The sequence below is a fragment of the Schistocerca americana genome, chromosome 8, assembly GCF_021461395.2.
Source record: "Schistocerca americana isolate TAMUIC-IGC-003095 chromosome 8, iqSchAmer2.1, whole genome shotgun sequence".
Taxonomy (NCBI): Eukaryota; Metazoa; Arthropoda; class Insecta; order Orthoptera; family Acrididae; genus Schistocerca; species Schistocerca americana.
This window is the reverse complement of record NC_060126.1, coordinates 58,207,619-58,220,493: the sequence shown is the minus strand read 5'-3', so window position 1 is coordinate 58,220,493 and position 12,875 is coordinate 58,207,619. Positions and strand designations below refer to the sequence as shown.

Genomic DNA, 12,875 nt, shown 5'->3' with positions numbered 1-12,875 from the left:
CTGTATTATACTACAAGTAAAAGTTACGGTTAAACCACGGTTGCTCTTATAGAACCTTTCTAATAAGTAAATCCGCCTTAGGAAGTAAGCTTCGCTAACAGAGAAATTCTGGAAGGGAACTGTAATTTATTTCTAGGTAGGAATATAAACAACATCCCGCTAGGGTCTTTCAGTTAGCTGGAGCACACAACATATAATGGATAATAGTTATACCTGGGAGCGCCCAGCTTCTAAGGCGTAAGACCCTGTTATAGGTACCCCTGACAGCTGGGCAAATTACATAACTGTAACAACATTAATCACGGTAAATTCTTTGTGAGAAAACGATGGCCAGCATATTAACACAAGTTACTTTAAAGTCACACAGAGCAGTCACAGTCCAGTAACGGAGTACTTTTTACATGCAAAAAACGATGTAGAAGATTTTATATTTTTATCTAGTGTATATACTTGAGAGTATGTCGAATAAAAGTTTTCGACCTCCGAAAGCCTCTGGACAACCTTCTGTGGCCAAAAAACCAAGAAAATTCATTTTGAAGTTTTTCTTTTAAGTCAAAGTTATTCAAGGAAATGAAATTTCCCATGGGAAAATTGCTCTCCAATGAGCACATGTGTGTTCTCTATTTATTATTTCTTTAATTTCCTTTACTCGTGTGTATTTTTATTAGTTTATATGCATGACTGATTTAGTAATAGCGGGTTGCTAAAATGAAACCCAAGTGCATAGTAATGGCCAATACGTATTTGCGTTTGAGTACTATACAAATGTTTACAAGTGAACAAATGAATTGAAATGTCGTGTGGCTAGGGACTCCCGTCAGGTAGGCCGTTGCCTGGTGCAAGCCTTTTTAGGTGACGCGACTTCGGCGACTCGTGCGTCGATGACGATGAAATGATGAAGATAAAGACGATACAAACACCCAGACCCAGAAAACCTCCAACACCGTGGGTAATCGAACCCGGGCCCCCAGCCATGACAAGCTGGTGCGCTGTCCACTCAGCAACGGGAGCGGACTAGTGAACAAATAAAAAGGCACGGCAACTTTAAAAACAGATTTAAATATCAGAGATACGCATACTAGCAAATTTAAATTTCATCGAGGTAGTTAGACTGCGGCAGGTCCCGGTCCAACATCCGATCTTCAGGATCCATTGCGACAGCTTCACCAACTTCATCATCCTCGAACATATCTTCTATCCCTTCCTCATCCTTTTCGAGCCCAGTTTCTGGGGCGTTCTCCCAAGATAAGCAACAACAGCGTTTGCCCGTCGAGGGCCAGTTCAGTCCTGATTTTCGACGTTCACACACTGCTATGTATCCTGTTTTGCACGCGCAGGTAACAACTATATTCAATAGCTGTGTGGTGCCGCGTCTTCCATCATTGACACAAGAAACAAGCCTGATAAGTTTTTCTTACAGCCTCACTGGCATGGATTAGTTTTCTTTCCCAGCCAAGATTGCATCTGACGGTAGGATCGTAATGAGTGCGACCTATCTGCGTCCGATGTTGGTGATAGCCTTTCGCGATTGAAAGACTTCCTCGGTGGAGGTTTCACAAAAAGCTCGTACGCGAGATATTCCGAAGTCTCGCAGCTGGAATTCCAATACAGTGCTAATGTCAGCTGTTCTCCTGTCTCTCCTGTTAAGTCCTCGAAGACTCAGGTTTTAACGAATTCAGTAGCCTGCACTTTCAGATGTGGCTATTGCTCCGTAAGGTTTAGTTTTTCTCTGTACCTTGGCAAAAAAGAGGATGCGGTATAACATCCTGTGAAAGCATCGCCGAGAAGGGCAAATGCAGGATCGAAATTTAAAGAATTTCTGGGATATCACAGCAGCGCGGGGTAGCGGCACGGTCTCAGGTGTCTTGCTCACGGGTGTGTGTGTTGTCCTTAGTGTTAGATTAAGTAGTGTGTAAGCCTACGCACAGATGACTTCAGCGGATTGGTCCCATAGGAACTTCCCACAAGTTTTCGATTTTGAGATACCACAGCCCTGCTGATTTTGCTCTTCCCGGTTTATGGAAGTACAAGTTGATGTACTTGTTTCCTCGACTCGTTAGGTCATATATAGGAGCACACCATTGTCCTCTCTTACGATTGCCACACTGTCAGACTCAGAAACTTGGGAAAGAGCTGTTTCCACAATTAATGAGTCGTTATCTTCTGCCTATAGCACTTGACTGCCGCCCGCATCTCGTGGTCGTGCGGTAGCGTTCTCGCTTCCCACGCCCGGGTTCCCGGGTTCGATTCCCGGCGGGGTCAGGGATTTTCTCTGCTTCGTGATGGCTGGGTGTTGTGTGATGTCCTTAGGTTAGGTCGGTTTAAGTTGTTCTAAGTTCTAGGGGACGGATGACCATAGATGTTAAGTCCCATAGTGCTCAGAGCCATTTGAACCATTTGAACCACTTGACTGCCCCCATCCTCCACTTTCCCCGCGAGCATAAAAATCGAGTGGTTCTCGTTGCTCTTATTTGCAAGAATGTTATCCTGTGCGACTGCAACATTTGCATCTTCATCGACAATGATATCTGATTAACACCTAGTGTCTTTAAACGCCAGATATTTCAAAAGACTTTTTTCCCGTTTGGGTAGACAAAAATTCAAAAGTTGAATGCCTTCTTTCCCGATCAGTGTTCTTGTCAGACTTCACAGCTATGCAGAGAAAGACTGCCGTGATTCTTCCAATGGAATTGAAAGTAGTCAACCCCGCGAGGACGTCTCAGATAGGTAAGTTTCCATATAAGGAGCTGCGAATCCAATTGCACTAACAGCGTCGACAACAAATCTTGTTCCGAATTCTTTGTACGTGAATGTACTGAGCCCAGTCAATAATGAAGATACAAATTACCGTGGCCGTACTGCACAAATCACTGCATCTGACAAAGCGATACACCATTTTCCATTTATCTAGAGTTCATCGCTTGTTTTTCAAACTCAACCACACAAAGAAATGGAGCAATGTTTCAGGGATCACTGATCTAACTTCTGGCAAGAAATCATCAGATGGTGGATATCGTGATGTGTCATAGACCTGTGTCTATGTGCAGCAGCACGTAAAATTCTCAGATGCTCTTCTCATAAATCTGGATCTCGGGGATCTGCGAATGAAATTATCAGACATTATTCTATAGGCCGTACTTTTGAAACACAACGTTGTGATTCTTTTATGTCTGTCAACAAACATTATTTCTTCAACGTACTTTCGGAAGAGTTGGGCTTTTGTGGTCCTTACATGTGCCCCCCAGCCGTTCCTGATCCTTTAACTCCTGCAAAGTAAACTGTCACTCTTCTGACTCTTAGATGAAGCAAGAAATCACGTACGTTGTTGCATCTACCTGTATGGATCCAGCACTTCTTTGTTTCCCTTCACCCCTGATTGGCCAGCAGAAATCCATCTGTCAAAATCTACGATCCTAAACATTTTTTGCACAAAGATCCCCATCACGGAAATGTTCCATCACTTCTCGAGACCAGCATCTCCTCGCCTTTCAGCAACACCAATAGTAGTATCTGTTAATTAAAGTTTCATAACTTTACGAACAATATTTTGCTTTGCATAGCAAAGTTGCTAAATTTCCCTCAATTACACTACTGGCCATTAAAATTGATACACCAAGAAGATGACCTGCTACAGACCCGAAATTTAATCGACAGGAAGAAGATCCTGTGATATGCAAATGATTAGCTCTTCAGAGCATTCACACAAGGTTGGCGCCGGTGGCGATACCTACAACGTGCTGGTATGAGGAAAGTTTCCAACCGATTTCTCAACAGCAGTTGACCGGCGTTGCCTGGTGAAACGTTGTTGTTCAAATGGTTCAAATGGCTCTGAGCACTATGGGACGCAACATCTGTGGTCATAAGTCCGCTAGAACTTAGAACTAATTAAACCTAACTAACCTAAGGACATCACACACATCCATGCCCGAGGCAGGATTCGAACCTGCGACCGTAGCAGTCGCGCGGTAACGTTGTTGTGTGCCTCATGTAAGGAGGAGAAATGCGTACCATCACGTTTCCGACTTTGATAAAGGTCGTATTGTAGCCTATCGCGATTGCAGTTTATCATATCGCGACATTGCTGCTCGCGGGAGATCCAATGACTGTTAGCAGAAATTGGAATCAGTGGGTTCAGGAGGGTAATACGGAACGCCGTGCTGGATCCCAACGGCCTCGTATCACTAGCAGTCGAGATGATAGGCACCTTATCCACATGGATGTTACGGATCGTGCAGCCACGTATCGATCCCTGAGTCAACAGATGGGGACGTTTGCATGACAACAACCATCTGCACGAACAGTTCGACGACGTTTGCAGCAGCACTGACTATCAGCTCGGAGACCATGGCTACGGTTACCCCTGACGCTGCATTACAGACAGGAGCGCCTGCGATGGTGTACTCAACGACGAACGTGCCTGCACGAATGGCAAAACGCCATTTTTTCGGATGAATCCAGGTTCTGTTTACAGCATCATGATGGTCGCATCCGCGTTTGGCGACATCGCGGTGAACGCAAATTGGAAGCGTGCATTCGTCATCGCCATACTGGCGTATCACCCGGCGTGATGGTATGGGGTGGCATTGGTTACACGTGTCGGCCACCTCTTGTTCGCGTTGACGGCACTGTGAACGGCTACATTTCAGATGTGTTACGACCCGTGGCGCTACTCTTCATTCGATCCCTGCGAAACGCTACATTTCAGCAGGATAATGCACGCCCGTTGTTGCGGATCCTTACGGGCCTATCTGGATACAGAAAATGTTTGACTCTTACCCTGGCCAGCACATTCTCCAGATCTCCCACCAACTGAAAACGTATGGTCAATGGTGGCCGAGCAACTGGCTCATCTGAATACGCCAGTCACTACTCTTCATGTTGAAGCTGCTTGGGCAGCTGTACCTATATACGCCATCCACTCTCTGTTTGACTCGATGCCCAGGCGTATCATAGCCGTTATTACAGCCAGAGGTGGTTGCTCTGGCTACTGATTTCTAAGGATCTAAGCACCCAAATTGCGTGAAAATGTTATCACATATCAGCTCTAGTATAATATATTTGTCCAGTGAATACCCGTTAATCGTATGCATTTCTTCTTGGTGTAGCAATTTTAATGGCCAGTAGTGTACTACCAATTTTTCGCGACAATATAAGCAGTGTATATTAAAATCAAATACTTTCTTTTACGATCGAAGATTCATCGTTCACGGTGCAGGGGCTTTGGGAAAGAGGACTTAATCGGTTTTGGGTTACCGTACTCCTTCTGCCAAGCACTTTGCACTCCAGTCTTTTCTGTTTCACTTTTACAACATCATCATCTGCCAACGTGCCGTCGCATGTAAAACACACTTCAATACGATTTCGAGCACTCATTTTAAATAGGCTGACCGCACAACGGAATTGAACCCTAACGAGGAACAAGAATTCTGTAAGACACAAAAAGCTTTGAATGCGTCAGTCGCAAAACACCTGAAGCCTGTGTGCGGCTAACAATGGAAACAAAAGAACGGAAGGGGTGAGAGCCTCGGCTGTTTACGACATGTGAATCGAGAGAGGTTTGCAGACACTGGAAACAACAGGGTGAAATTGAAACTTCCTTGCAGATTGAAACGGTGTGCCGGACCGAGATTTGATCTCGGAGCTTTTGCCACGATGTCTCCGTCGCCAAATATGAACATATGGAAGAGGTAAGTTGCCGTCGGAGAATATTCATTTATTTAATGATTCATTTATTTATTGGCAAAAAATAAATACGCCTTTTCCATGACGCCTATCTGAAAGACAGTAAAATAAACAAAAAGCTACAATACTATAAGACGCACATTCGGCGTCGATACTCCACGAACGATGCCACCCCATTTTCATGGCATGTTTCCTTGTAATGTCGTGTACGTACCGTTATCTGTGTGTATGTATCGAATTTATCTCCTGCCACGGGGCGGATCGAGGAAGATGCTTCTTGCGGAGCACAATGACGATCGTTGAAACAGTTCTGTGACGCCACGTCCAAATAAATAATGAATAACGTGGCCTCAGATGCACAGGACAGCGTTGTTCCGTCCTCAGGTAATAAACAGTGTCCGGGTAGATGAGATTGCAGGAATCGACGTAAGAGGGCGACATTCGTAAAAGGAGAGCCAGAATTTTACGCACAAAGTACCACATCTCTTCCGCCGACCCACAATGGAGCAGGTGTTCGTCTGTAACGTCGACGTTGCAGTTCACACGTAAAGGCGAATCTGCAAGCTGGATCCTATGGAGTCTCTCTTGAGTAACTTGTTTTCTGTTCACCGTCAAGTACCAGGTCGAACGTACACCAGAATCGAGCGTAACCGCGTTGACAGTGCGCCACACAACGTTCCAACGCACGGTGGGACATGTCAGTTGAGCGACATTAGGTGACCGGCGGCGAGTTAGCGAGTGGTAGATGTCGCTGGCCGTTGGCAAGCGAGAGGCGGGGAGAACATCCCGTAGGTATCCATTCTCCAGATAAAACCTCCCAGAGTAGGAAACGGGCACTGGTATCTCGGTGTCACCGGAGGGTCAAGGGAATATGGCGCCAGAGCCTCCATCTTTTGTGGCGGCGTTCGTAGCGACAAACAATTCGCTGTAGAAACGGCTTGCGAAGTCACCGCCACACTTTTAATAGCGGGCCGACCGGTCCGCTGGAACAGTGAACAGAAAGATGAAAACCCAAACACTCTGATTAAATAAAAGTCGGTACTTATCTTTATTAACGAAGATACAGAAACACAGTAGTGAACTCCGTGTCTACAGAAATCTGTCTAGTTCGCGTCGGAGCGGCTAGGTCAGCGTCGGCTGACGACAAACAACAACTCTGCTGCGATGAACACACAACTGACTAGCAAGTACACAATTCGGTGGCGAGTATACAACTGAGCGGCGAATACAGAACTGTCCTAGCGCTCGCGACTCCAGCGCTTAAGAAACCAGAAGCCAGCGGTGGCGCGCGCAGACTTGCGGCGATTTCCTGTCTCGCTGGCGCTGCTTATGCGGACGGCGTCCGGACTTTGATGCTGCCAACCTTTTTGGCAGCGGGCTCGGGTGGCATTACTGGCTAGGATATAACACTCCTCCCCCCTAAATCGCCGCATCGTCGTTGAGTAATGACGTGGCGAGCGTCGACGGCGGGGGAGGGTTCTGGCCGCAGGCGTAGCGGACGAGACGGGGCGGAGACTGTTGTCGGTGGCAGTCCCCGGTCCGCACCCCAGCATTGGCTGCGCGGGGCCTCGGGAAACACCGACTGAAAACCGAGGTCAGGGTGCACGCCTGTGACCACGGGCGCAGCTTCTGGTACTGGACGCGACGGGACGTCGGGACCCACGAAGAGAGGCAGCGTCTCCTGACGCTGCGTCGACGGTCGCTGAGTGGGCGCCGGACAAGGCGCTGCGGTGTCAGACTCCTTGGGGGTGCCCAAGGAAAGCGGCCGCAGGACAGGCTGCACAGCCACCGCTTGGGAAGGCGGCCCGGCTGAGGGGTCGACGTCCATCAGCTCCGAAGGCGGTGGCGACTGAAGAGGGACCGCAGGCGCCGGAGCGACCACCTGGGGCGCTCCCGGATGAAGCTGCGCGGGAGGCATCAACGGGACGGGCTGTCGGCGTGGTAGCGGCGACGGCTGCTGCTGCTGCCCTGGGGGCGGCAGCGAAGTCGGAAGGCGCGGCTGGAACCCGCCGCGGACCAAATCTGTGGACAAAGAACGAGCGGCAGAATCCGGGCGGCCAGCGCGGCGCAACTGGTTCTGATGCCTCCTGTGCACCCCAGTAGCACCTTGAACAGTATAAAAACCGCGACCCTGGATACTTATCACGGTACCACGTTTCCAACGACGGCGACCGTGATAAACTCTGAAAAAAACGGCGTCGTTGCGCTGAAAATGCGTGCGATGCTCAGAACCGGCGGGTCGATCCGGGGGGTGCAACAACCGTAGTAGGGTGCGATGACGACGGCCGTGGAGAAGCTCCGCAGGCGAAGGGCCGTCGCGTGGCGTGGTCCGGTACGACGACAGGAACGTGATGAGGGCCTGCCGACGAGAGTGCGTAGCACGAAGGCGGTCCATATGATCCTTGAATGTGCGTACAAAACGTTTCGCTGCACCATTCGATTGAGGGTGGAACGGCGGAGTAAGAACATTGCGAATGCCATTGACAGAACAAAAACTTTCAAATTCAGCAGAGGTAAATTGTGGACCATCGCCAGACACTGAAACTTCTGGAAGACCCTCAATACAAAAAATTGAAGTCAACGCCTGTATAGTTTGTGCAGACGTTGTAGACTGCATGGGCACCACAAACGGAAAATTACTAAATGCATCTATCACGATGAGCCAACGAGAATTCCAATATGGACCAGCGAAATCAATATGTACTCGCTGCCAGGGACCGGCAGGGCGTGCCCACTCAAAATAGCGTTGAGGCGGAGCAGCTTGGTGTTCGGCACACGTCGAACAATCTGTAGACATCTGCGTAATCTGCTTATCAATGCCGATCCATGTACAATGACGGCGGGCAAGCTGCTTGGTGCGGACCACTCCCCAATGACCTTGATGCATCAAGTCGAGGACCTTGGATTGGAGCACTTGGGGAACCACTACACGAAGCTGGTCATTCTCGGTGCGTAACAGCAAAACTCCGTGCGAAACAGACAACAGATGACGTTGCGGATAATAGCAACGAACCACAGGATCCGATATGTCCTTTGCCTTGGACGGCCAACCACGTTGAACAAAACGTAATAGTACACTCAGTTGAGGATCCGTAGCTGTCTCACGTGCCACCTGACGATAATCAATCGGAAAATCCCGGAGGGATTGATGCTCATCGGCGTCAATCTGATGGCAAGAGTCGTCAGAGGAATCGAAGACATCATCCGCAGCAATCGGCAATCTAGAAAGCGCGTCAGCGTTTGCATGCTGAGCTGTAGGGCGATACAGTATCTCATACTGGTATTGTGATAACAAAAGAGCCCAACGTTGTAGTCTCTGAGCTGTCCGCTGAGGAACTGGTTTAGACGGATGAAACAGTGACGTCAGGGGCTTGTGATATGTTACTAAATAGAATGGTCTACCATATAGTTAGTGATGGAATTTTGTGACACCGAACACAATAACCAACGCTTCCTTGTCCAATTGGCTATAATTACACTGAGCTTTGTTTAGCAATTTAGATGCGAACGCAATAGGACGTCCGGTGTTACCGACTCGGTGAGACAACACAGCACCGAGGCCGAAAGAAGAGGCATCACAAGCTAACACCAGAGGCTTGTTAGGGTCGTAATGGACCAGACAACGATCATTCAATAAAGCCTCTTTAAGCTGCTGAAAGGCTGATTGGCAATCAGCTGACCACACAAACGGAACATTCATACGGCGGAGACGATGCAACGGTGCAGCAATCTGTGATGCATTAGGTATAAACCTAATATAATATGTCAATTTGCCAAGAACTGCTTGCAATTCCTGCAGATTGCGAGGGGCGGGCAAATCACGAATAGCTGCTAAATTTGACTGGGAGGGATGAATGCCTTGAGCATTAATAACATGTCCCAGATACTCCAACTCCGTAAGGAAAAATGAACATTTATCGATGTTGCAACGTAGGCCTGCCTGAGACAACACTGTAAACAAACACTCCAAATTACGGAAATGTTCAGCGGCGTCCGACCGGACACAACAATATCGTCTAAATAGTTGCAACACGATGGCACATTAGCCAGAAGTTGTGACAAAAAACGCTGAAAAACAGCTGGAGCTGACGCACAACCTAAAGGCAAACGCAGAAAACGGAACAACCCCAACGACGTGTTTATGACAAAATACTGTTGTGATTGCTCGTCGAGGGGCAATTGCAAATATGCTTCACGGAGATCAATTTTGGAAAAGAAACGAGCTTCCCCTAACTTATCCATCAGCTCGTCCGGTCTAGGCAAAGGAAAAGAATCAATGACAGTCTGAGGATTAACTGTCGACTTAAAATCAGCACACAAACGTAACTTGCCAGACGGTTTCTTTATAATAACTAAGGGAGAAGCCCACTGGCTCGCTGAAACGGGTTGAATAACACCGTTGTTTTGCCAACGACGAAGTTCATCTTGTACAGGTGCCCGGAGGGCGTGAGGCACTGGACGAGCACGAAAAAATCGAGGCTGAGCATTATCTTTTAACGTAATATGAGCGGCAAAGTTCGCAGCACAACCTGGTTCGTCTTTAAATATGTAACTGTATTGTTTACACAAATCGGTTATGCTGTCTTGAGGAACAACAACAGAATTAATTTGCAACACATTGTCCTGGATAGACAGGCCAAACAAGTCAAAACAGTCTAATCCGAAAATGTTTACACTGTCTGTAGCGCGGAGCACTGTGAATGAAACTGTTTTTGTATTGCCACGGAATGTGGCTGGCACGCTACATACACCTAACACAGGAATTTGTTCTCCACTATAAGTAGCCAAAGAATGTTTTGCCGCTGAAAGTTTAGGGCGGCCGATAGCCGCATACGTAGCACTATTTATGAGAGTCACAGACGCACCAGTGTCTAATTGAAATTTGAAGGTCTTATCCTGGATGCGTAGCTTCACAAATAGTTTATTACACTGTCCCTGGATCGGTGCAGCGGAGGCGAAAGACACAAAATCAGCGCGTCTAGCGCGTGTTCGCTGCTTACGACAACTCGTGGGTTGGGCGGGCGGAACAACAACTCCCGCTTTACTTGCAGTCTGTACCTTACTTTTGACAGCGTTTGAATTACGCTTGGGTCGCATAGCAGAGGGCTGGGTGGGTGGCTTATTGCGAACATGTTTATTACCCACACGAACCGTGGAAGAGTCTTTAAACGCGACCTTCTGGGCGGACTGGCTTTGAAGAACATGAATATCCATGAGCTGGGCAGCACTAGAATTGTTCTTGCGTTTACGCAAACAAACAGTCTGGATGTGTCTTTTCCTTTGACAAAAGTGACAAACCGCGTTTCTTAACGGGCAACGTTCACGAGGATGAGCAAGAACACACTTAGGGCAAGACTTAACTCTATCATTTTGCACACGCGGCGGACGAATGTGTTTAACATGACGCGGCCGGCTAGTGTTTACAGTCTGACTCTGCCGGTGGGGCCGCGGGCGTGACATAACTTGCTTAGCACAGGCAATTTGAGAAATACATGGCTGATCTAACTCACACTCAGCATAGTCAAAAGTATCTTGGGCTTGAATGATGTTCATCACAGTCTCTAATGACGGGTCAGGCAACTTTAAGATAGCAGCACGAATACGAGAATCTGCAATGTTTTGAGTAATAGCGTCTCGTAACATGACATCACTGTAGGAAGCTCCACACACACAATTAAATCGGCACTGACGGGTGAGGCCCCGTAAATCTGTTAACCACTGTTTATTAGATTGATGTGGCAGTTTCTTTAATCTGAAGAACTTGAATCTGGCTGCTGCCACATGAACTCGCGACTCGAAATACTCAGCAAGCTTGTTAACAACAACGTCATAGTCTAAAGCTTCTGGCTTGGATTCCGGGAACAACTTACAAAGTAGTCGATAGACTTCCACGCCTGCAGTGGAAATTAAATAAAGCTGCCGCTCAGTACCTGTGATTTTGTAGACTGTCATGTGCGCCTGCAACTGCGCGAAATATTCTCGCCATTCTTCTCTTGATGCATCAAAAGCACGGAAAGGTGGTGCTGCCTGTGCTTGTTCCTTTTGTGTTGGAGGATTAGCCGCTTGTTTGGCGATTGCTTCCACCAGACTTTGTATTTGCTGACTCTGTAACAAGATCAACTGTTGTAATTCGGCAGACATAGTGAACACAAATTAAACCAGCACCCAAAATTGTATCGCTATAATTAGTATAACCAGAAACAAGGTGAACCAGCCCTGCACACGAGTTCGGAAGTCCTCGTCGCCAGTTTTGTGGCGGCGTTCGTAGCGACAAACAATTCGCTGTAAAAACGGCTTGCGAAGTCACCGCCACACTTTTAATAGCGGGCCGACCGGTCCGCTGGAACAGTGAACAGAAAGATGAAAACCCAAACACTCTGATTAAATAAAAGTCGGTACTTATCTTTATTAACGAAGATACAGAAACACAGTAGTGAACTCCGTGTCTACAGAAATCTGTCTAGTTCGAGTCGGAGCGGTTAGGTCAGCGTCGGCTGACGACAAACAACAACTCTGCTGCGATGAACACACAACTGACTAGCAAGTACACAATTCGGTGGCGAGTATACAACTGAGCGGCGAATACAGAACTGTCCTAGCGCTCGCGACTCCAGCGCTTAAGAAACCAGAAGCCAGCGGTGGCGCGCGCAGACTTGCGGCGATTTCCTGTCTCGCTGGCGCTGCTTATGCGGACGGCGTCCGGACTTTGATGCTGCCAACCTTTTGGCAGCGGGCTCGGGTGGCATTACTGGCTAGGATATAACACCATCAGTAGGCATAAAAATGTTGAAATGTGTGTGAAATCTTATGGGACTTAACTAATAAGGTCATCAGTCCCTAAGTTTACATACTACTTAACCTAAATTATCGTAAGGACAAACACACACACCCATGACCGAGGGAAGACTCGAACCTCCGCCGGGGTATCAGTAGGCCAGTGAGGCTGGTCCGACATCGTCGTCAAAGTTTGAGGTGCATGCTAATGTATAGAGATACTGGTCGATCATGAACACTGACAAGGCCAAGTCCGCCTCTTTCTTCAGGAAGAGTGAGGAAGTCGTATCGAACCTCAAATATCATTCCAGCACTGACAAAGGAACCGAATGCCGCCAATATACTCCGAGCTGTGTGTTTGGGCATCGGTAGTGTTTGCGCTACATGCAGAGTACGTGAAGATCCAATGCACGAAGACG

The 12,875-nt window shown here is 47.8% G+C and overlaps 2 protein-coding genes across 2 annotated transcripts in view; one reads left to right on the top strand and one right to left on the bottom strand.

Annotated features, from left to right (window-relative positions):
- Positions 1–12,875, top strand: part of LOC124545527 (NACHT and WD repeat domain-containing protein 2-like) — a 1,590,779-nt gene that overhangs the window by 529,594 nt on the left and 1,048,310 nt on the right. The gene's annotated exons all lie outside the window — the stretch shown is intronic.
- The window catches only part of LOC124545528 (mediator of DNA damage checkpoint protein 1-like), a 430,822-nt gene that overhangs the window by 371,099 nt on the left and 46,848 nt on the right, over positions 1–12,875 (bottom strand). Inside the window, exon 3 of the mRNA XM_047124476.1 lies at positions 7,291–7,704. Coding sequence (XP_046980432.1) covers positions 7,291–7,704 — 414 coding nt within the window. The remainder of the gene's footprint in view (positions 1–7,290; positions 7,705–12,875) is intronic.